Genomic DNA, 23,935 nt, shown 5'->3' on the forward strand with positions numbered 1-23,935 from the left:
CAGGGACGTAATAGTGTTATTAGACATCATGGCATTAGGAGAGTTCTGAGCACGCACTACTCTAGTTGGTTTATACCAAGCCTCTTGGTAGGATTTATTAGCATGGGGAATGAATCTAGTAAAGCTAGAACAGAGCAACCCCACACTTGTAAATTTGCAGGGAGATGTCTTCTGATCTCCAATTAGCTCAGAGAGCAATACTGTAATAAGCATAGGTAGAGGAATGAAGGCAGTGGGTTGATTAACATTGATAATATGCAGCTGTAGCCTTGCTTCGAAGGCAGTGGGTTGGTTGACATGGAAGATGTGCAGCTGTAGCTCATTCCGCTAATAGCCCTGAGGAGTGTGGGAGGGGAGGCTGGATGGAGGAGGAGCCTGGAGCAGGAAGAACGCAGAGGTAGCAGAGACAAGGAGCTGAGTGATCTGGCCTCAGGACTATAGAGAGGGCATGGACAGTAGAACCTGACTGATGGTAAAGTCTTTTGTCACTCACTGGCTTGTTTGTGCTGCGGCAATTGGTGCCCCATGTGAGGCAAACTGATTTGGACTAAAATTACAACAAGCATAAACCAAGCTAATACTATATTACCTCAGGAGAGCCAGTGCTGTTCAGCTCTTTGCTACCCTGCTTCTCCTTTGGTTCAGTTACAGCTGTGGAATAAGTTGGATCAGCTCAGGCATACAACCCTGGAGCAGGCATGCATGGCTGGACTGAAAGGGAGAGCAAATCAATCTCTTTTTGACAGCACCTTTGCAGTTAGGTCTGCACAAGCTAAACAAAACTAGTGTTATCGACTCCAACATCTCTATGCTCTATATCCTTAAGGAGGCAGATGTCTCCTTATTCATAATAGATGGCTTTATAAAATTTGATTTTACCAAACAATGCTTAACTAAGCTACCTATACAAGCTAATAGCCACATATATATAAAAAGTTATTTTGCATCTTTTTTTCTGTAAATCTTTATTTCTACTAGTGGATGTCATACACAATGAGTTTAAGACTGGTGCTTTTTAAATAGGTTCCAAGTATGAGATTCGTGAGAGAAGCAAAAGGCTAATCAATACTTAGAAGTTCAACACTGTCTTTAAGATCCTTTTTTTCCATGGCCTGCTTTGATTGTTAACTCTGACTGCCCTAGCAGAATTCTTAATCATACTGGGCAAAAGTACTATCCAAATTACATTGAGAGAGAATTCTGCATTTAAATTTAGAAGTCTTTTCTTTACATCTTCATTTTGTTATTAACATTTTCTTTTTCAAAAGTGTTACAATTTGAGCCTGATTTTCTGTTTTATTACATTCTGCTACTTGCAATGGGGTCTTTTTGAGACTATTAGCAGCTAGTAAGTTTGCTTTATCTCCTTGTGACCAGTTTATGAGGGAATTTACAGCATTAAAATGACCAGCCTTGCACGCACAATGCAATGGGGTATTCTTGCTGCTGTCTAAGGCATTAATGACCGCCCCGTGGCTCAGCAATAGATTTATCAAGTCGCTGTGTCCATATTCCGCTGCGATATGCAGTGCAGTCTTTCTCCAAATGTTTCTATCATCAATATTTTTATTTTTCCCTGATGTCAGAAGAATTTTTATGATCTCTGTGTTTCCTTTAATGGCTGCATAGTGCATTGGAGTGCATCCATCCATGTCCTTAACTCCACATCTTCCCTGTCTAGCTAACAGAACTTTCACGACACTGAGATGTCCTCTCAGAGCTGCAGCGTGCAGGGGAGTCTTTTTCTCTTTGTCTTGTGTGTTGGGGTCCGCTTTGGCGTTCAGAAGCATCTCTACCATTGTTTTGTCTCCTCTTTCAGCAGCAAAATGTAAAGGGGATTTTGACTGCTTATCCTTAACGTTAACATGGGCTTTGTGGTGCAACAGTTGTTGGGCAACATCAGTGTTACCTCTTCGACTTGCAATATGCAGGGGAGTAACAAACTCATTAGTGACAGCGTCAATTTTGGCCCCAGCATTAACTAAAAGGCCAACTAATGCTCCTTTATTATGAAGTGCAGCAACGTGGCTTGGTTCATAAGGTTAGTTTCCATCCCTTTGTGCAGAAGCAGATTTACGATGGAAGCAGCCCCAGCTTGAACTGCAAGATGCAAAGCTGTGTCTGAAGCAGGAGTCTTTATTCCAAAGTTTGCTCCTTTTTCGATGAGAACTTTTGCTGATTCAAATTTGCCTGTTTCACATGCCAGGAGTAAAGGAGTATACTGCATGTCATTGTTAACGTTTATATCTGTACCTCTGTCAATTACAGCTGCTACGATTCCATGCAGATTTTTCTGTACAGCTCTAAAAAGAGCTGACTCCATTATGTCAGATGACAAATCTTTAGAATATTCTAGTAGTGTTTTGAAGATGGATGGGTGGTTGCTGTTGAAGGCTCTTTCGACCATGTTGGAATCAACACTGGCTCCAGCTGCTAGCAGTACTTTCGCAGTATTTTCAGACCCCTGAGAAACAGCGTAACTGAGAGCAGTCCATCCTTTTTCATCCTTTCCATCAGTGGAGGCACCAGCCTTTAAAAGCATTTTTGCCACACTGCTCTCATCTTTAAGAGCTGCCATGTGCAAAAAGTTGTGCTGGTTCCTATAGCTTCTTGCCTCTTCTTTCAGGAACATCTTCAATATGTGACTGTGGTTATTCTGTGCAGCCAAATGAAGTGGTGTCTTGCCTTCTGCATCCGAACCGTACATAAAAGCGCCATGTCGGAGAAGCACTTTCACTGCATCACCATGGCCTTTCTCAGCAGCCCTGTGCAGTGGTGTTCTGCCTTCCTTGTCCTTCACATCTATCTTTGCACCTTTGCTGATCAAGTACTCCATTATCGTTAGATGTCCATTGGCGGCTGCAACATGCAGAAGTGTTTCTCTTGAAGAGTTTAGTGCATTTATATCATTATCTTTCAATGTTTTCTCTAACTCAGAAAGATAGCCTTTAGCAACTGCATCAAAGACGCCAACATCAGCAGAATTTTTTCTAGGTTTTGCTGCCCTTGAAAGTTGAGTTTCTGCTTTTTCCTTCTTAATAGCCCATTCTTGATTTTTTCTTCTAGGACTGTGGTTTTTTTCCTGGTGCCATTCACTGCTATTTTCAAACCAAAACTTGTCTTTTTCGAGTAAATATCCAATCAGTTGCCTTCTAGCATCTCCAATGCTTTCATTTATTTCACTGACATATTTTCTCATCTTGCTGTAAAGTTTTGGCTCCACTTGCTTTAAACATGGGTAAAAAAAGAGCCTGCAGGCTCGTTCACCTTGAGAAATCAGTATGTCTAAAATTCGTGAGTTCTTTTCTGTTCGTGTCCTGTAGAAATTCATGACCATCTTTTTTTCTGGGCTAAAAATACCATTGTCTATCAGCCAGTTCAGAAGATGGTCTGGGTCGTTTATGCCTTCTGCCAGCTCTTCTTTTTTAGTTCTTAGGACTTCAATTGCATATGGATTTGTAAACAGGTTAGTTGTATGCATGATCATGTTGATAATCAGAACATGAATTGAGCTATTTGGTGTTTGAAGTTATATGTGAAATAGCAAAGCAGGCTCACATCGTTTTACACATTTTTTTTTAGAACTATCAATCAACAACTGTTGCAGTTCAGTGATAAATCTTTAAAGAATGAAAAGGAAATAAAAACTCCCTCACCTTCGGTTTTCTAGTTGTTAGAAGTCCTTTGATCTTCTCTGTTCTTCCTTAGCAACAAGTGAAGTTTAATAACAAAACAAAAATCTGTGATATGTAAAGATATTCCACTTGGAAGACTTCTTCCAGATTTTTTATGCATAATTATGAAAGAAAATAATTTTGTGAATCTGATATTTGCATAGAAGATATTTGTTTATCAAGTTCCTCGGTTCCTCTGGCAAGCTGGTTTTTGTAGGTGCCTAGATGACCAGTCTATTAAACGTGACAAAAGAAAATTCACAGCATAGTTACTGTTGCCATGATTACGTACCTTGTATGATCTTAAATGAAAGAGTACACATTGCCAGCTGTGTAGGTGAAAGCCCTATAATATAATGAAATGAAAACATGAAGACCTAGATAAAAATAAACTGTGTAAGCAGCTAGTTATAAAAAGTGATCCAGCCTTTCTAATATGAGTTACAACTTCAGTCTATGAGGTATATTTAACTTAAAGGCTGTTTAGCTTGTCATTCCTGCTGTAACCTGGAGTCTGTCTGGAACTTCATTCTTTTACGTGAGGTGGATTAAGGTGTGTGATTCAGTATGCAGCATTTTAAGTGTAATTAAATAGAGTTTCTAATCTGTGAGTATGTATAGTTTTCAATATGGGTGTAGGACCTTTGAATCTAGCTGTAATTAATTTAACTTATTGGTGTTAAAATTCCTCCTGGAGAGAAGGAAATAAAATATTAATCATCTACACATTTTGAAACCAATTGAGAGAGAAATTGATATTAGAGTTCTGTAAGAGCTAGAAGTAAAAATGAGCTGAAAAGCTGAAAGCTTGACCTTATTTAAGCAAATGGCACATTTTGCCATCTGTTTCTTAGTTCAGTGCCCTTTCTGTTGGGTCCTGCTGCCTTTGCATGTATTTTCTTTAACAGCATGTACAATGTGACTGATAAGATTTTTAATTTTTTTCTGTTGACTTTAGTTTTATAAGATTGCAAAGCTTACTCTATTAAAAAAAAAAAAAGTTTTATTGAAGAAATAGCCAGGAAAGGCAAGACTTTTAATATATATTTTGAAAGCCAGCCAGTTACCAAGTCAGCAAATTTGGCAGCCAATTTAAGAGCCCAGTAATTCCTCTGAAATGCAAAGAAGGGCACTACACCAAGAACAGCAAAACCTTTGTCATTTAGCTAAGGATTGTTAATGCATAACATGGAAAACTATGGTTTATTGTTGGGAGTTAGGAGGTCTGAATTGTGTTCCCAAATCTGCGTGACTGGGCCTGTGATCTGCAAGTTATTTAGTCTTCAGATTTGACTTCAAGTACTGAAAATCTATTCATGGCTTGAGTAAATTAATAGTCCTTACTTAAAGTTTGGTGAAACGGGATCTTTATGTCATCATTATTATTGTTCCCATGCAAAACAGAGATAGCAATACTTGATATCTTCACAAGAAAGTTTTGAGTTCTGGCAATGGAGAATGTTTTGTGAGTGCTGAGCAGTATCGTTAATGCAGACAGGACAAGAATTTTTGGAACTCCTGAAAAATTTAGAAACAGAAATTGTGATATTCTTTACGAGTCTGTTAGTATGACAGTAATGTCCTAGTGTTCTGAATACAGAAATTTTACTAGTAAACAGTACAAATGAAGGGGTGCAGTACTCCTAACTGGCCTTGAGGAGGAACATTTGAACAATATATGCAGGCAGCATCTCTTTCAGAGTCGCTGTGGGACTTTATTTTGGCAAAATAATATGCAGCAAATTACTTGTTACTAGATGCAAATCAGCCTTCAAAATATAATAATCAATTTTTTTAAAAAAAGTTTAATTATGAGTATGTGACTTATTAGGAAATTCTGTCTTAAAACAAGAATCACATTTGACCATAAGATTTTGGAAGCTTGCATGGAGTTATGTTTAGAAACTATGTTTTAAAAGCTTTTATCTTTTAATTAATATTTTAACTAGTTTTAGAATTAAGCTTTTGTTCCAACAATGACTTTAAACAAAAGATTAAAAACCCAAACGGTTGAGAAGAGATTTGGAATTGGCTATTTGAAGCATTCTTTTTGTTTATATTTTTTAAACTTATTAGCTCTATTTATTTGACATGTAAATGTTTTAAAGAAGGGAAATATATTAAAGTTCCACATCTCTTCTCCTTTGATTAAGTGCATGAGACCATAAACATGTGGGATCACCAGGAAGCTCTTCATTAAAAATAACAACGGCAAAATTTAATATTACTGAATATCTAAGAAAAGAAATAAATTGGAGAGAGGAAGAGGCAAATTTTTGGCCTTCTTTGTTGTCTTTTACATTTATTTGTTTTCTGAGAGGCATAATGTGGTTTTTCTTCTTGCTAAGTACTTCACAATCCACTTTTATTTCCGCTGGCTTCTTTAGCTCTGTGTATCCAAGGACTGTTCCTTATTACGTTATTTTGAGAAAAAAGTGGTGGCGGTTGCTTCCATCTTTGTCAGATAGCACTTAAGGATCTTTGTGTTCTGCAGTACGGGTGTATAGCAGATAAGCTTTTATATGCATTGAGGAAATGGTATGTTTTAGGCTAGAAGGATGTAGTAAAGAATTGTGATTGGTACTAGTGCAGGTTCAGCTTCAGCAGTGTCATCCACGAATCTTCACACTCTAGGTGTGCTGATTGTATTTTAAGTCAGTGTGTTGTCAAGAAGCCTGTAGTGAATACATAGTTGTGACAGAGAAATACTGGAAATGTTCACATAGACCACTTAAGCTCTAATATCATTGTTAAATGCAGGAGGAAGACTCTGTGTACAGGTAAGACTACCTTAATTCAGCTAGATCTACATATACTCAGCACCGACTTTGTGGGAGGATATTCAGCTGAAAACAACACGGTAGACTTTAGGGCATGCCTTAAAAAGGGCCGGTGATGCTACTGATAGGAAAGAGCGCTCTCTTGGCCTCCACTGAGTAAGTGTCCATGTAGGGAACTGATTTAACCCACCTGTAGCTGGGAGACTCGAGCCAGTTATTTCTGACATGCAATCTCAGTTTTGCTACTAACTTGTGTCCTTGGGCAAATCACTCAATCTCTGTGCTCTGTTTACACAAGCATTTAAAAAGGAAATCTTTTTCTACCTCACAGACATGTCCTAAGTGTTTATTACGGTGCAGTGCTTTGAAGTTACAGAGTGCTTTGAAGTTTTTGTCCTTTGATGTATTGTTTTCTGACTTCTCAAAGATGAACGTTTATTTCTGAAATTAACACGTGCCTGTGTTTTCTAGTTTATTTTATGTTGCTATGTCATCATCAAATACGCATCTAATTTTCTCTGTTTTAATTTCTGGAAGATGAAAGCAGAACCCAGGCTCCAGCTGGCGCAGTCGGGCAGGAGGCGGCCGGCGCGACCTGCAGAGGTCACCGTTCCTCCACCGGCTCCCGGCCTGCCTCCTGCCCAAGCAGCCTGCAAGGCAACGCAGGGACTGCCAGTCACTCCTCACCTTCTCTGGGGCATCTTCTTGATAACACCGAGGGGAAGCCAAACATTAATAACACGGTTTCACTCACCGTGATATTTTTATGTTTCCCAAATGTGTACTTTAATTTCATTTTAAGACAATCGTTCGCAGTAATGCCAGCTGTTTACTGGCAACGTAGCTCACTGTAGAAATGCTAGTCTGTAAGAGATAATAAAGCCAACATCATTATCTAAACATCATGAAGGATGGAGAAATATATCTGGGTAATCAAGGCATTTTCATTAATAAACATGGCTCACAAAGAAAGCTTTGTTTTGGATAACCAGAAATCTAAGTGTGGCCTAGCTGGCTGAGGTTTAACTATATTTAGGTATAGCTAGATTGAGAAACAGCAGTGCTAGAAGTGTTCATGATGATGATTAGAGCGTAGTTGGCTTACTGTAACACTGGAATAGAAGCTGACTCGTCAGAATGTCTACAAGAGAGACAAAATGTAGTGCTTAGTTTTGCCTAAAGATTAACTGCAATAAATTAGGGAAGTCAAAAGGGGAGCTTTGGCACTGAGGGGTCTTGTTTGCATTAGTCATATTTCTGTAGAGAGTAAGCTTGGGGCCTTCCTGGTGCTGAGAAATCTCTACCCTGGCTGGTATTTAAATGGAGGTGTTCCCTAGAGTAGTGATGTCCTCTGAGTGGTACTGGCAGACACAGAGGGTGTATCAGCAGGAGCCTGAGTGGGGGCCTGCTGGAGCTGGGGGGAAGCTGATCTGCCCAGGCTCATGTTTTGCACCTCGGACATGCGTGCTGGGCTCCCATCTTATCCTCTCTGCAACTTAGGCATCGACATGCCATAACCACCCCTGGAGAGTCCTGTGCTGGGTCCTACACTTGAAAGAGGTACTTTGCAGAAGTCACAGCTTCCCAGCTTTGTCCACTCTTCATGGATGCTTTTGAAATACTAAGTACTAATACAACAGCTGATTTAGTAACTCGGGTATTTTACTGTATTTCTAATAAAAGTCACAATGTTACCCCAACATTATAGTACTATTTCCTGAAGTATAAACAAACAAAGATCATGTTAAGCGCTGCACTCATACAATACAAAATGTTCTTTTTTTCCAGAGATTAGTATGTACTTTTATGAAGTTCCTAACCTGGGGTAATTTTAAGTGGGTAATATACATCTGCAAAGTGCCACTGGTGGTTGTAAATGCTGACAGAGCAGGCTGTCTATCTGGATTGAACTGTAGGAATGAGGTTTAACATACATATCTCAGCCAAAGCAAGGATTAAGATTGTTTTTTCCGTTTACCATGCATTTATTTCAGTTTACCATGCAAATATTAGTGAAGAGTGACCAAATTTATTTCAGTTTACCATGCATTTATTTCAGTTTACCATGCAAATATAGTGAAGAATGACCAAGCTAATTAGAAACCATTTTTTTGCCATTCAGGTTTTTGCATACTTAAATCTAAGTATTTTTCCAAAGTTCTTCATGGAATTACTTGCCAGGTAGTTTTATGAGAAGCTACATAGTGGAGGTAGAGGGAAAACAAGCTTTCTAATTTAGCTTCACAGAGCTAAAGAAAAGCAATGTTCTTGTTTCAGAACATAATAAATAAAATAAAAGTTGGTTTGAAACAAACAAAAAATGTTAGTGGTGATATGATGAAACACATACTTAGTTACTGCAATTTTCATAGTGCAAATTAAAACCAAAAGAAATACTGCAATTTTTCTAAGCGATAAGTATTACTAGGTTTTGGTGTCTATACATACTTATTCTGCAGAATTCTTTATTGTCACAAGCTTAATTTACATTTAACAACTATTGCCTGTTGATCTATTGACTAAACCTGGACACTGATACTGATTTTACTATGAGGAGAAAACATTTTCCAATTCATTGGCTTGAAGTGTCATGATTTTTATTTTATACCTTTAGAGGGAGGTTTTAAATGTGTCCTTTCAGACCAATGCTAATAGAAAGCAGTTCAAGTAAAATGCTACCCTTCATCTCATTAGCATAAGATGCAAATGATGTAAAAGTATTAAGCTACTAAATACTTAGGCAGCTTCAAGGATCAGCAAAACTAAATGCAGGGAAGGCCAGGGTTGTTCTCCAAAATTGGCAGGTTTTTTTTTTCCATTTTAAACCAAACAAGCCCTTGTGGTTTTGAGTCAGCAACATACACTTTGTCAGTCAAATCTTACAGAAGAAAATACTTTATAGATCTTTAACTGCTGAAGACCAAGATCCTCCTTAAATGCCCTGTACTTGTCGGGCAAACCTTACTGGTAGCATTACGCCCAGAAGGTGAATACTGTAGTGCCAGTAAATCTCCCACAGAAGCCTTTTGGCAAAACCTGGTTTGTAGATGTAATTTGTGAAAAGCTATTCTGAATTTGCACCAGTGTGCAAGCAGAATTTTATTCTTGCTGATTATAAAATGCTGTAGATATGACTAGAGACAAATGTGACTTTGAAAGGAAATAATGTTTTGCTGTGTCATAAACCAATTTTAATTGCTATTATTTGTTAAGTTGCTACAGTTAATGTCAAGCATCAGACATAATACGGATATTTACCTAAACAGTGTCTTGCTAATGAAGTCTCCACACACACACTTCGAAATATTGCCGTCTCCAAGGAATCCATTTACAGTAAAATGTATATAAATTTTACTTACTACATCAAAAGAATGTTCAAATCCATTTTAGTTCCACAGCTGGCTTTTTTCAGAACTTGAAGAAATATAAAACTTATTTCAATTTGGTGTGAAAACAATATCAATATTTTTTTATTCCAGTAAGAAAAATTACATTAAATTGCTCTGTTAAAAATGCAATATGTCTGCTGAATGAGCAGTGGTAAGCTTTGGTTTCTAGTGACACCACCAGCAGCAAAAAGCTACTGTAGTCTTGCAGGTGGGAGAGCAGATTGAATAGGGGCTCAGTTAATTCCCTCTTCAAACCTGTTAGAGGGCAATTGAAACGGTTGGGCCTGGCTGAGTCTAATTGGCCTTTCTGATAGGCTTCTCGTAATACATCAGAGAAGATTCCCTGCATCTGTTGCATTCTCCACAGCTGTCATTTCAGGCCTCCATAAGATTTATTTATTTATTTTCTTAATATTCTAGCTTTGTTTCTTGTTTCTCTGTCCGTTTACTTTGAACACAGTTTCTATATTCCCTGCTGTCTGAGCTTTGGAAGGCTATTACATTGAGTCCTTTAGATTTTTCTTACTGCCATAGTTTTACAGAAGACAGTAATTAGCACCATTTAAAAAAATTCTGTGCAAGATTTTTCATGACCCTTGAGTGACTGTAATTCCTACATTACTTCTTTGCTACTGAGTTTTTCAACAGCATTGTTTACTGCAGTACGGAAAAGAAAGAAAACTCAGGATTGAGAAAGATTCCCTGGCAGCACTGGTTTAGCTTGTCTTCATTAGTTTTTTCTTTGTCTAGAATTCTGTATTTAGAGAAGTAAGTTGATTTTGGTTATTTCACATTAAATGGCTAAAATATAACATTCATTTAAATTCTACTTGTCTTACTATTGAGTTATCACCAGTACATTCTCACTGTTCTATCTAAATATATAGCACCTGTAGTCTTCACACAATCCAAGTTACTCAAGGGGCTTGTTTGTAACCACTTTTTTTGTTTTGATTAGCATTTTTTCCTTCCTTCTTCTAGAAAAAATGTGGACACGTATAATTATTTTTTCCAATTACCTTTATTATCATTCAGTTGTACTCTATCCTGATCAACTAGTTAAGATAACTTTGGATTTTTAGTTGCATTCAGTTTATGTTTGTTGTACATCAGAATGAAGTTTAACTTTCCTGGTAGAGCAACGCTAGAAGACCATCGGCATGTAATTGTTTCTTTCCTATTAGTGTTTTCATCTGTTCACAATTCTGTAACTTGTTGAGTACCTTTTGTTCAGTTTCACAGTATTTCTCATTGCTAGAGGGTTTTCTGAGGCATATAGAGCTGATTCTTTCACATGTTATCTGCTTTTTCCAGTTCTGACAGCTTCCACTGTCTTCTGTTTGAATCCTCTGGCTTTGACTGACGATTTTGGTTCCCCCAGAATGTATGTGTCTTCCTGTATGTCACGATCTGGATTCCTGCACTTCACATTAGTTGCAATTCAGCAAAGTATATAATTATGCATCTAACTATAGAGAGGTGCCTCAGTGGAATGTAAATTTTACTCCCAGAACATTTAGCAGGACATTAGCACCTCCTGTCTTTTTCTGAAATATGAATTATGCTTTAGCATTAAGGAATTGATTAATTGGAACACTGAATCAGGACCTCAGCTATACTCCTCTCTGTTTGACTCCATGAGAAATACCCTTGATTTGGATAGCTCCCTAAATCACAAAGGCCTGACAACTCCTCCAGATTCGTGGTGTTTGCTTTCCTTGGCATATCCCAAAACATCCTTCTCTGTTCAGCTGCACCTGTGATATTCCAGCAGCTCTCTTTGTTCCCAAGCCATTATGTCTTCCTACTCAAATTTCCATTCAAAGAATGATTCATGCAGCAGGGGAAAGGCATGACCTAGCTGCCCCCTCAGTTTCCATTGCTTTGCAAATCATGTGCATTCTCATCTGAAGCTTTCATTTCAGACTTCTCTATTCCTGTTCCTGGAAGTAATTCTTTTATTCCCTACTCCTGTAGTCTGCACTGTGAACAGAGAAATGGTTGCTGCATAAAGAGGCTTTTTCTTATTTTATTTTTTGTTGAACTGGCTTTGGTCACAGCAGCAATGAAAACACACGGGCATGGATTTTCTTTCCTCTAGGAATGCCTTTTCTCACAGCACGTGAATACATATGGTGGTTACCTGTGCCATAGCTACTCTACAAAGTGCAAGCTTGACTCATTTTATCAGCATCCTTTTTTTTTTTTTTTTTTAATAATAGCTTTCGTACTGTGAATGTTTGATGTCAGCTGGAGAGAATTGCACACCTCCACCAACAGTCTTTACAAGACCTTCCTGCTCTTCAGTGATTCTTTCTAATGCTTTTAATGTCTTCCATTATCCCCTGTACTACTTACGTCTTCATCCTTTGAGTATTACTGCCTTATGCCTATTTGAGTCTCCTCTTCCACCATTATTCCTCTATCATCCACACACTAAGTTACAACTCTGTTCTCCTTTGCTATGCAGTAGAAGCATTTGCTATTTAAGAAAGTTTTAAGGTTTTGGGGGTGGTTTGTTTTGTTTTCCCCCTTGCCTAAATAGCATCTCTGGGACACCTGCCAGGTGACGTGGTAGATGCTGAAGAATCATCTAGACCTATTGTAGTCTACCTGTAGATATATTTTCTGCTGTTACGGTTTCCAGTGAAGCAAACTGTTTGGCTCAATGTGTATAGCATCAGTACACAAAATAGCAATGTGCCTGGTAGGGCTTTTAGAAGACCCATATTAAGGAAAGAATAGTGGTGTGGGGTTTTTTATTTCATTTGTTTGCACATACTTGTGCCATGAATTAGCTACAGTAAGTAAAGAGATGAGCTAGAGAATCAACCTTCTCTTGTGTCACAAGACATAGGGAAAGCTTAGTTTCAACTGAAAGTTAATATAGCATCATGAAAATGGTATCAACATGACATTAAGAAATAAAAGAAGGGATATTGTAGTGACAGCTCAAGTGCTATTAGTAACTTCATGTTTAATCAAATAAAATACCACTATTTAAAAATTGTCTGAAGCAGTCATAGCTTGCAATATAATTCAGAGCAAACCTCCTAGAGAATATACGTGGCCATGGCATGCTTGCTAGAAATATTGGCAAATTTAGCTTAATTGTAACAGATTACGTCTCAGGTTTGCACTTTCCATACTGTTTTGGTTTGGTACCTGTATTACTTTCTTTTTTAATCTTTTAAATCAAAAACTATAAAACATCTTGTGTGCTCTGTAGGCTTGGTTTTTGTTAGTTTATGTTACAACAGGTTGCATTAATGTTATCTAGGTGTAACTTTCAGTTTTGCATGGACTGGCACCAAAACCACCAGGATAGTATTTTGTTCCCCTTCCCTTCTTTCAGTCAGTAGCATAATTTCCATCCAACAAAGCTTTTCAAAAACAAGGAAGGAAAAGGCCTTCCTGTACAAGCTTCCTGTGAATCCTGTTCAGATATAAAAGACTTGTGTAAAAGCTTGGCAGGCAATCCCAGCATACGCCACTTAGTGACTTCCTTATTTTATACTATCATTCCATGTACAGCAAATGAATCTGAAATTCAGAGTAATTTCCATTCATTTTCGAATAAGAAATTCTAAATGGTAAATTTCCTATCTGTATATAACACCCACACTTTAAATTAAAAATTTTGAATGGTGATAGCATTAGTCATAGGAAATCCTGTATGAACATCCAGCACTTAAGTTGGACCTTCCCCTAGATCACACCATAGAAGGAGTTTACAGGAAAACATTCTGTTACTCTTAAATACTGGACTGATTTTTAACCCTTTACGTCCCATGGCCTCTGGTTTGTCAGTGCTTTTTTTCTACAGCCTGTTTCCCATTTTCTTGTGATTGAAATGGTATTGAAAAGCTATATATTTCAGCGCTAATTTTTTTTGTATTTTTAGCATATCTGTAATATGGTCTATTATAGATACATATATATACATATACACCCTCTCCCATGAACAATAGTCTTCAGTGTACACAATTTGGAAGAAAATCAACTTGAATAAAAAATACTGGTTATAGAGTATTATATTGTGTATAAGGGAACTAAGTGCTTCTAATAGCAGGATGCAGAATGTCTTTATTGTTGCATATATATGGTTAATCCTCATACCAATATATTGCATAAATATATACTATATACACTATAAGTATTTTAAAATATTTGGTGAAAGGATGTTGCTGTTCACAGAAGCACAGTAAGAGCTGTGACACATAGGCTTTCCTGTGTGCGGTTGTGCTGATTAACCCATTACCTTTCCCACCCTTCTGCCTCTGCCTCTCCCAGAGACGGGGCAGTGGGCTGGGACACATGTATCCGGCTCAGCTGATCCACAGCATGGTGTACTGGCACAGGAGGCTGCCATCAGCCTGTGACCTTATGGAGGGGATAGTAGAAACCTCACCTGTCCTCTTCTGCAGCTGTTGTTAGAAAGGTGGCCATCGCTGTCAAGCAACATAATAAGCAATTGGCAAAGGTAAAATTTAAAGTGAGGTATATCAGCTTACATTCATTCTCTGTTCCTGAGATACATACTGTCTTGGATAAAAGTGAGGCAAAATAAGCAGGTTCCCACAAACAGCGATTCACATGCATCCTATGTGCCATGAAAGTAGTCTGTGAACAGCAGTGGAACTACCATTGCGCTCAGAGGAGGATTAACTGGACGTGATCTTCATTGTCAGCAGTATGTTACTACCTTAAAGAACAGGCTCATACCATGATGCTGAGAGGGCAAATATATTAATATTTATGTGTTAATTCTCAGCATCAAACAAAATGTATAGCTCAGTAAAAATGGAAAGCTAAAAAAGCCAACATAACTTTGTAAATGAAACCCTAACATGGTCAAGGCATTGAAGTACCATACGCAGCTGTTCTGCACAGATTCATTTTCACATTACATGGGTGAACCAACTTTGATAGTTTGTCTTTAAAAGGAGCCATCTCACAACGGACATTATATCTCTTTAAAAAAACCCCAAACATAGTTATAATTTTTATTTAGTGGGAGAATCCCACACATGTTGAGTTGTTGTGGAACAGCTGGCTTAAATTAAGGTTTCAGAGTTAAGGAAGGAATCTCAGAGCATAAAGTATCAAATAATACCAAAATTCAAGATTAGGATGAGGCTTGTGATATTAGGCCTGGCAAGTGTATATTAGGCAAATGAACTTAAAGAATCTTAGGGGTTTTGGCTGAGTCATAGTACTCCAGTTTTAGATCAGAGTACACTGATGTTTAAATATAATTTAATATAGTTTAATAAATGAATCGAAATACATTTTAATATATCATTGATCACAGGTGAGAGGCTTTAGATTATGCAAATGCTGATGGATGACAAGAAAAGAAATAGAAAGCCATAAAAAATTGTCAGTATTTGAGAACTGTACTTTTATTCTGACTCTTCTCATGAATTTCAAGAGCCTTTCATGTATTTTTGGAGCTCCATCATTATAAATAATCATTTTTGCTTGTATAAGCAAAGTGATAATTTTTCCTGAATACATGGAGAGTTTCTGTTTGTTTTCAACCTATGCTTATAAAACTTCTCTTTTTTAACTCATAGACTCATGGAGTCATAGAATCATTTAAATCTGAGTGTAGATCTCTGTGACGTCAGTATTATTCTGAAATCCAAACCAGAGGGAGGATTTAGGCCAAGGCATAGTTCTTTGATTTGGGGCTTTTTGGTTTTGTTTTTTAAGCCAAGACCTGGGCTGCCTGGAAAATGGAGAATTAAGGTCAGTACTTCTCTCCTACGCTATAGATCTCCCTTATGTTTCACGCGACCAGCAGTTATGGAAGCTCGTGTGTGGGACTGTGAAGTAGCTCCTTGTGTAAAGCTGTAGGTGGAATTTGAACTCTTAAGTCATTACTTGTTGTGTTATTATCTGATGTGGTATCAGCTGAATCCCAGAAACACTGAGGAATCTGGTTTTATTTTTGTATGTTAATTGCTAGGTCTTGCTAGGCAAGGAGTCTTATTTCTTCTTAATGCCCTTAGATCACTACTGCCACCATAGAAGTTAGACCCTCTCTAAAGAGGCAGGAAAGGGTGAGATTGTTAGTAGCCTGCTTTCACAGATTGATGGGCCTGCACTTCAGTGCTATGATGGGCCGTGTATTCCCAAAGGGAATAATGTTAGCTTTTCCTTCTTAGATTGGTCTGTGGAAGTGTGAAAATGCTTAGACCTGAATTTCAGGAGAAAGTACCATTAGAAAGGCTACAGAAAATAACATGGCACTATTCTTCAGCTGAGCTGCTGGTGTTCCTATTTGCAACACATTTGGGAATGGAGCTGTTTCTAACAGAGAGTAACTTTGTAAGGTCTTTCATTCACTGAGCTCATTACTTTCTTGCTTTTGTCACCATAGTTTGCCATTGTTACCCTCAGAGTTTGATTGGAAATGTAACTGGCTTTGCTAGTAGCAAATAGGTATTACAGATACTAACTGTGAGAGCATTTCGTTAATCAAGATGCCACATTCAACCCATAGACATATAACCATGGAAGCAACAACAATTAACATTAAGTTAAAACCCAGGCCTTCCTCATATTGCCAGTCTGGCATTTCCTGTCCAGTGAAAAACAGAGAAGCAATTTCTGCACATAAGAATGATAACAGTGAACAGAGGGGGGCAAGGAAATAGCATGAAACTAATTTTGGGTGTGGTAGTGTATTTTGTAAGTAAATTCAAAACAGACATGGAAGCTGATATCAGGAACATGTGCAAGAAATTCCATTTATAAGACTTTGAATAATAACCTCACTGCCCTTTTAAAGTGTTTTAAATATATATATGCATAGAGTTAGTCATCTAACAAAAACAGTTCCATAAAGCAGGTACACTAAGGACTCACAGTTCTTGTTCAAGTTAATGGGTGCATGAAAAATGTTCACTGTGAAAGTCAAACCACGTTTTATAGTTTTGTCCATATGGGAAGTTGAGCTTGTTTAACCAAAAGTGTGAATTCAAATTAAGTTGGTAGAACTGGTGCAAAATCTGCCTGGGCATTTTTGTAGCGTAATATAAATTGGGAAGAATGAATTTAAGAGCTATGACTCAATCTGTGGTAATTTGAAGATTGCTGTGAGCATTTCTTTCAGAAGATGCCACATCCCTACTGCTTGTACCTATATTTATATTCCCCTGTTGCCCCCCATCATTTCAGGTGTTTGTAGACCTTCATGGTTAACAGAATAAGGGGAGCAATACAGATTAAAATAAGTATCCTGCAATATTCCAAAAAGCACTACCAGCACAAATAAGGGAGTGGAAAAGAAGAGGCAAAGGAGGAGGGAAAAGCTGGTTGCTCAAGCTGGCACCGGTGTGAAGAAAATGCTTACACACATCAAAGCTGAGCTCCCTAAGGCCAGGAGGCGGATCTGTCAGCGCTCGCCTGGCAGCAGCAGCTCTTGTAGGAGTAGTAGCCAGCTGTTTAGCTACTGCAGCCTACAAACTGGCATATAAACCTAAACTGCTTTATTGGTAGCTTCTTTAAACACCACAGCTAAAGCTACCCAGAGTCGTGCAGCAAGGCCCCAGGTTACATCAGAAAAGTAACATGGTGTATACTTGCGTACCAGTTTGGAACCATCAGTTTTAAAGAGCTAGAGCTATGTAACTTTCTTATGAAAATAAGTGTTTAGTCAGAGGGTAAGCAAATTTGTGATAAGAAAAAAACCTCTCAGGACAAAATGTTTTGCTGTTGCTCATTTTCTTTCTTTCTTTCTGCTCTGGAAATTCTGACATCCCTGTTTCCCAATGTAAGAAGATATATGATTTTTAAACGTGTTTTCTTTCCAATATTTATCAGTTGCCTGTTTTCCAAAGCTGGTATATCCAGCATCTTTAGGACTTGTAACTGTCAATCAACATTTTGAGAAAGAATTGAATTGGTCAACTATATTGTTACTTTCACAAAATTACACAGAAGCAAAAGCTGTCAGTACTTGTGAAGCTTAGTCAGGGGCACTTCCCTAAATATACTAAGCTTAGGTGGTTTTGGGGGTGCAGAAGTGGGAAAAAAAATTCAGAAGTCTCTAACCAAGCTGATGGATTAAAAGCACAAATAAATCTGCATAGAGAAAAGCAGCCTGCCTTTTCACAGGTCACAGCCCTGAAAACTGATGTAGTGGGAAATTAGGGAAAGATGTGCTGGTACCTGCACTGCCCTAGAAAGATACGCGTTAGAAACCTCTGCTTCAAGGAGAGGAAACCTGGGCAAAGACCACTAAATTCTGCTTACATTCCATCATTTAAAGAAGGAAGCTTTGCTGTTAACTTTTGAAGAGTTAGCTTTGGTCAGCAACCTTCCTGTAGACTAACTGTGAACTCTTGTACTGTCAGTCCTGAAGTCAGCTGTACTTGCTGTATAGCTTTACATAGTTTTAATGTAATTTTGCATATAAAAGCACTTTGTTAACTAGTTAGAATATATATATATTTAGAAGTACTTTATCAGGAAGCAGGGAGAACGGACAACCTTTATGATAGCAGAACTAAACAAGAAAACTAGAAATGGATTTTGCTTTGAGAATTTGGGTTCTTTTTCTCCTCTTCAGGTAACTGGGTCAGACACTTGGTGATTATTCAGCATGATAAAGATCACATCTTGATTGTGGCCCTAAGACACCACTAGAGGGTTCATAGTAAGTCTTGTTTTTAATGGCTTCTTGTAAGGAGTTTTGAACAGTTAATGTTTGGGGATACCTTAGTATTCATATAGGGAAAAAAGAGCGTACATTATGTATATGATGTAGTAGAGTAAAACTTTGCATACGGAAATTTGTTCATCACTAACACGTGGTAGATGTTTGCAGAACTTTTCTGTTTAGTAGAAGGAAGTCCCTCCTGACTCTAATCAGATAATCATCAAACCCTATAGGTTTCATCCTATCTGACTAGAGGCTCCTAAATTAAAAAAAGTAGACTGCTGACATACAGGCATTTCCAATTAGCAATTTAGTTTACCCAAATCACTCTCTGAAGAGGCCTGTGCTTTTCTGTTAACCATAAAGAGAACTTGTGGTGCCTCCTAACCTAGATAACTTAGGTGCCAGAAGTTAAACTGAATAAATCCTGAGCTGTATCTTTAAAGTGATATAGCTTCATTTAAAAAGGATCTTCTTGTGTTCCATTTCTCAAGGTGAAAATAAGCAACCAGAACTTGCAAGGTAGGTGCAGCCACTCAAAATTTTTACTACCATTAAAAGTTCTAAAACTACTTTTGGACACAAATGAAAAATGAACTTTTTATAGGTGCCATGGCACTTTGATTTGCAGTCACATAGAGGTCAGCAAATTTGAGAATTGCATCACTTGAAAAAGGTAGGCTCCAATTTTGGTAGTGCTAGGCCATGCTTTTAAACCTACCAGTAATCCATTCAGTGGAGATTCAAAACTTAAGTTATCTCTTTTCAATATGAGTGCTATGTGAATGGCTTTGTGCTTTTGAATAACAGCGTTCACTGGATTATACTTCCGTTGTGTGTGTGTTCACAGCTTGTGTTCTGAGACATAAAAGGCACGATAACAGCAGTCATCTAAAAGTCATGCCCACTAATTCATCATCGTGGGTGAGAATTCAGAAAAACAGCCATGGATGGACGGTTTTGAACCCTTAGAGTCCCCTGAAATAACAGTGGTTATTCTATGATTAAAATGATGCAGGATCTCCCTACTCATTGCAGTGATTAATTTTAACAGCTTCCCTGAATTCTTCAGGTATTTTTTTTTTAGTATGTTGGTGTGATAGCAGGTTTCATCTGAAGACTTTTCTGGTTACTACACTATCTGAGCGAATAGCGAAAAAGGCATTCGTGTAGCTTGTTCCAGGACTGTTTGCTTTTGAGCTCCATCTGCTGGAATTGTCCTGTTTCCCACATCTTTGCTGTTATTATACTACCAGGTTTCACGGGAATTGGTTTTAATTTAGAAGAGAGTAAGGAACAAAGTTCACAGTCCAGGGGAATTTCTAGCAAGTTACTGGTCCTTTTGTTTAAGGAATCAACCTAAAGATTGCTTGGAGAATACAAAACCACAAAATAATTGTGAGACTGAGGAAAACAAGTGTTAGTTCTTCCTCCACTTTTGTTTACAGAGTTAGTTTCTAGGTATTTTATGGAGATTTGGATTAATCAGATCAGTCATAACCTATCGAGTTCTGTATAAGATTTCAAAAATAGGTTACTCACTTTACTCATTTTTCTGAATTAGGCTTTTGTTTTGTTTTCCCCTAGTGTCTGTTGTTACTCCATAACTAATAAAATTAGCAGTGTTTTTAATATTTTAATTAACTTTAAAAAAAGCCTTTCTTCCCCATTGTAACTGTGTTTGTAGTATTTCAGAATATTTAAGGACAGAAGGGACCGTGATGAACATTTAATTTTATTTTTGTAGTTCTGTTGTTCCTTAACAAAAATGTCCTGCAAAGAATAATGTGCAAAATTGGAAAAGAGGGCCCTGCTGTGCAAAACCACTCTAAAACTGTTTAAGTCGTCAGAGGCTTTCACGGTAAATTATATGATGATTCTACAAGTTTTCTTTGTAAGAAGCACCATTCTCTGTTCAGAGGCTGTATTATAATGTTCATGTCAACAATGATGTATATGTGTAGAATTACGATTGCCACCAGTCCTTGGGTGCAGACACTGGTGCTGGCAGTGCATGTAATTCTAAAGAACAAGCGCTTCTCTGGAAGAATTACCTTCTCAAGAAAGCAAACCACCTAAGTTTTGAATTTTCCTTTTCTTTAGTTGTAAAGCTAGTACTACCTTCCTTCCCCTGTCCCTAAGCTAATGCTAGATTTTGCTAAAGTCTATTCTGTTTCATAATGGGTTTGTGTATATGTTACTTTAAAATATTATTTGCTTGCTGTCCATCTGCCTGTTGGCAATATTTTATGTTCACTTATGATGTTTGCAACTTTTTTTTCTACACAGCAAACTTTGCCTGGACTGGTTTGCATTTCTTGATGTGGGTAACTCTATGCTGTTATACCTAAGATTTGGGCGTAGGTGTAGGGAGGAAGAGATGGAGAACAGAGAAGGTGCTAGGCTTGATATTAAAGATAAGTGTTCTTTCTTTTTTTTAAGTTCTGCTTTTGTGCTTCTCATGGACACAGTACACCGCACTCCATGGTGTACTCCACTGATGCCCAAGCTTGTTCCAGCCTGAGCTGGTCCATCTGCCTCCGCACTCTATTCAGTAATGCTGCCTCGTTAGTAACTCCAGAGCCTTGGTCAGGGTTATTCACTCAGGCAAAATACCATGCTGATCCAGCTCTGTAACTTCCAATTTTGCCACTGGTTCAGGCTCCACACCCCATCATGCAGTGGCCATACGTGCTGTGTGATACTATGTACAAGATGTAAGCCTCCTGTACAGTAACCTAGGTACCTGTAAGTTAGATTCTTTGCTTCCTGCAGCGTTGTGGGGATAAGATCACTAATGTGTATGCAGTAATGTACTTCATTGGAAGTCCTATTTACTTTTTCAGAAAGTAATTATTGTAGTGGATTTCTCAGGCTTCTGTGTGAGACAAAACTGTTGGTCACTTTTCACATAGGTTTGGAGGGATATTGTCTGTATTTGGTCACATCTTTCTATATAATGGAAGGATAGCTAAGATGTCCCTTGGTCGCTAGACTTCATTGTTAAATGGTTATGTGCTGCCTTAGGCTGGTATTTGAAGCGCTGTGTTTTGAGGTTAGTGTTTTTTGGACCTACAGCCGTGTTTTGAGGTTAGTGTTTTTTGGACCTACAGATATGTAGGCAATTGAAGGATCAGGACTCTAAACTGCTACTGTGTTCTGAGATTGAAACTTGCTGGTATGTAACTCTTCCCCACCATAAAATAAGTTAGATTACTACTGTTATTTCTGTAATGACCAGTACTTTACTCACTGTATAATTTTAAATCCAATCATAGTCAAACTCCCCTTGTAGCTTACTTCTGTTCACGGGGTAAAGTGTGAGGGTTTTGTTGGTTTTAATACAGACCCAAATTGTAATTAATATTTGTGTGTCCCAAACATGTTGTTCTGATTAGAGGCTCTTTGCCTAGGCATTTGTGTAGCCTGCCCTGTTTGAAACCCTGCCTTTTTCTGACTTCACTTCCTGAATCCGTTGACAACACTCACAGCCAAACAAAATACATGTTCACAATGCTGTTATTTGCAAAATATTCCCTTGTGAGTACAGCTGGGGCAACAAAAAGAGAGTTTCTCTGTATCTCGGAGAGAACTGACTATTCCTTATAGAAGTAAGGCACATAGTCCATTAGGCAATTTTAATCTTGGCAGTTAAGTAAGTGTTAAAACTTTGCATTTCACCACATACAAATGCACTCACATTTTTCATTACAGTTGCGCGTATTGATCACTGAGTGATCTGGTAACATACTCAGATTGCTGAATTTTCATCTATGCTGAAGTGAACCAGATAGCAACAGGCTCACAGCCCACCACACTGTTTACAAAACAGATGGAGGTAGCAGGAATATAAACTTACTTTGCCCTGTCTTAGGCCTGATCCTCAAACGAGATGTGAGACCAAAGAAAGGGTTCACCTAAATTGCTTCTCCTCTCCTTGTGAAACTTCGTAACTGGCACTAAAACCCACCTTGCTTGACAGTAAATTCTCTGACTGGACACGAGTACCTCCTGAACTAGACCAAGTCAAGTAACTTGTGTCACAGAAACCAACCCACCAGATGATGCCCGCTTAACAAGTAGTGCTATTCCTCAGTGACTTTTTAGCCTGAACTACAGAATGTCGAACTTGAGAGAGAAAACACATAACTGCAATGCTAAATGTCTGTGTGCGTATTAGGATAGGGTGGAGCAGACTGTCATTCAGCTGTATTTAATTAACATAGTATTTTATATAATGTATTTATTTTTTACGTAATTAGGTGATTAAGCAAAATGCTTGCTAGTAACATCTATTCCATAACCCGGCACTGTTGAGAGTTAAACATGCACCTTTGCAGGTAATTAATCTCCTTGCCCTGCTTATTTTGCTAGTTGGCACTTGCTAAATCCCTGTAAAACCACACCCAGCAGTGCTGTGTATTATCCCTCTGCTGTCTATTCCTACATATGGTCAAAATCAACTTACCTTCCGGGTTGCTGACATCAGCAAAATGTACTCTTGGCAAACTACAGTATCCTCCTAGTAACCCTTTGTTTGGTTGGTGTTGTTACAATTGTATTCCTCTGACAGCAGCAAACACCACCTGAACAGTGCCTACCTTGACACTTGGATTATGATGTGGAAGGGATTACCATATTTTAAACGTTAGAACGACCCCTCGTGTGATAAAATGTATACAAGGGGAGGGAATTTAGAGGAGAAATACTTCCATGCTTCCTGTAAGGAACTGACCCACATTAGTTGCAAGTTTCAGGATAGGATCTTGGTAACAGTGTATCTATCCAATTATCTAGTCATTTTGTGACTTGACCTTAAACAAGACTGTCACTTCAATTAAAATTATGCTTATTCCTATTTTAAGGAAAAACAGAAATTTTTAAGACTGCCTGCTCTGAAAAGTTAGTATTCACTAATAATTAATTTCTAATGTTTTCTGGTTGTCTTTTATAGTATCTATCTTCTCTTAGCTGTTTGGCTCTAAATGGCAAGCAGGAAAACATCTGGTCTCCCTTCAAATATGTTTATTGAACTAAATTAATTAGGTACAGTATTGAAAATCATGGTAGAATTGTTTCTCCCCCACTGCCCTGAGTTAAGTAGCATGTTTCTAAGGTATGTATTTGTATTGCCTTTGTACTAAAAATCAAGATTATCTTATAAAAAAAAAAAAACATGGGAAGCGCCAGAGAAGTTGCTATTTTCAGCAAGTTGCTGAAACAAGCAACAGGAGCTGCTGTTTTTCAGCAAGTTGCTCTTTTGATTTCCCACTAGGTTCAGTTTTCCCAGCTTTTCTATTGCTAAAAAGTTTAGAACCCACAATAACACCCAAAAGAGAAGTGATTTAAAGGTAGGGAGAGGGTTATAAAATTATTTTACTGTTAACAGCAGCATTGTCATAAGTATTAAAAACAAGGATC

General features: G+C 38.0%; 2 protein-coding genes across 6 annotated transcripts in view; one reads left to right on the forward strand and one right to left on the reverse strand.

Annotated features, from left to right (window-relative positions):
• FGGY (FGGY carbohydrate kinase domain containing) overlaps positions 1–23,935 on the forward strand; it is a 325,601-nt gene that overhangs the window by 1,013 nt on the left and 300,653 nt on the right. The gene's annotated exons all lie outside the window — the stretch shown is intronic.
• LOC129737230 (CARD- and ANK-domain containing inflammasome adapter protein-like) lies at positions 1,215–3,481 on the reverse strand. Its single transcript, XM_055725198.1, is given in 2 exon segments — positions 1,215–2,029; positions 2,032–3,481. Coding segments are annotated over 2 exon segments (2,244 nt in total). The 3' UTR covers positions 1,215–1,235.

This window comes from Falco cherrug, chromosome 12 (assembly GCF_023634085.1).
Source record: "Falco cherrug isolate bFalChe1 chromosome 12, bFalChe1.pri, whole genome shotgun sequence".
In the NCBI taxonomy this organism is placed as follows: Eukaryota; Metazoa; Chordata; class Aves; order Falconiformes; family Falconidae; genus Falco; species Falco cherrug.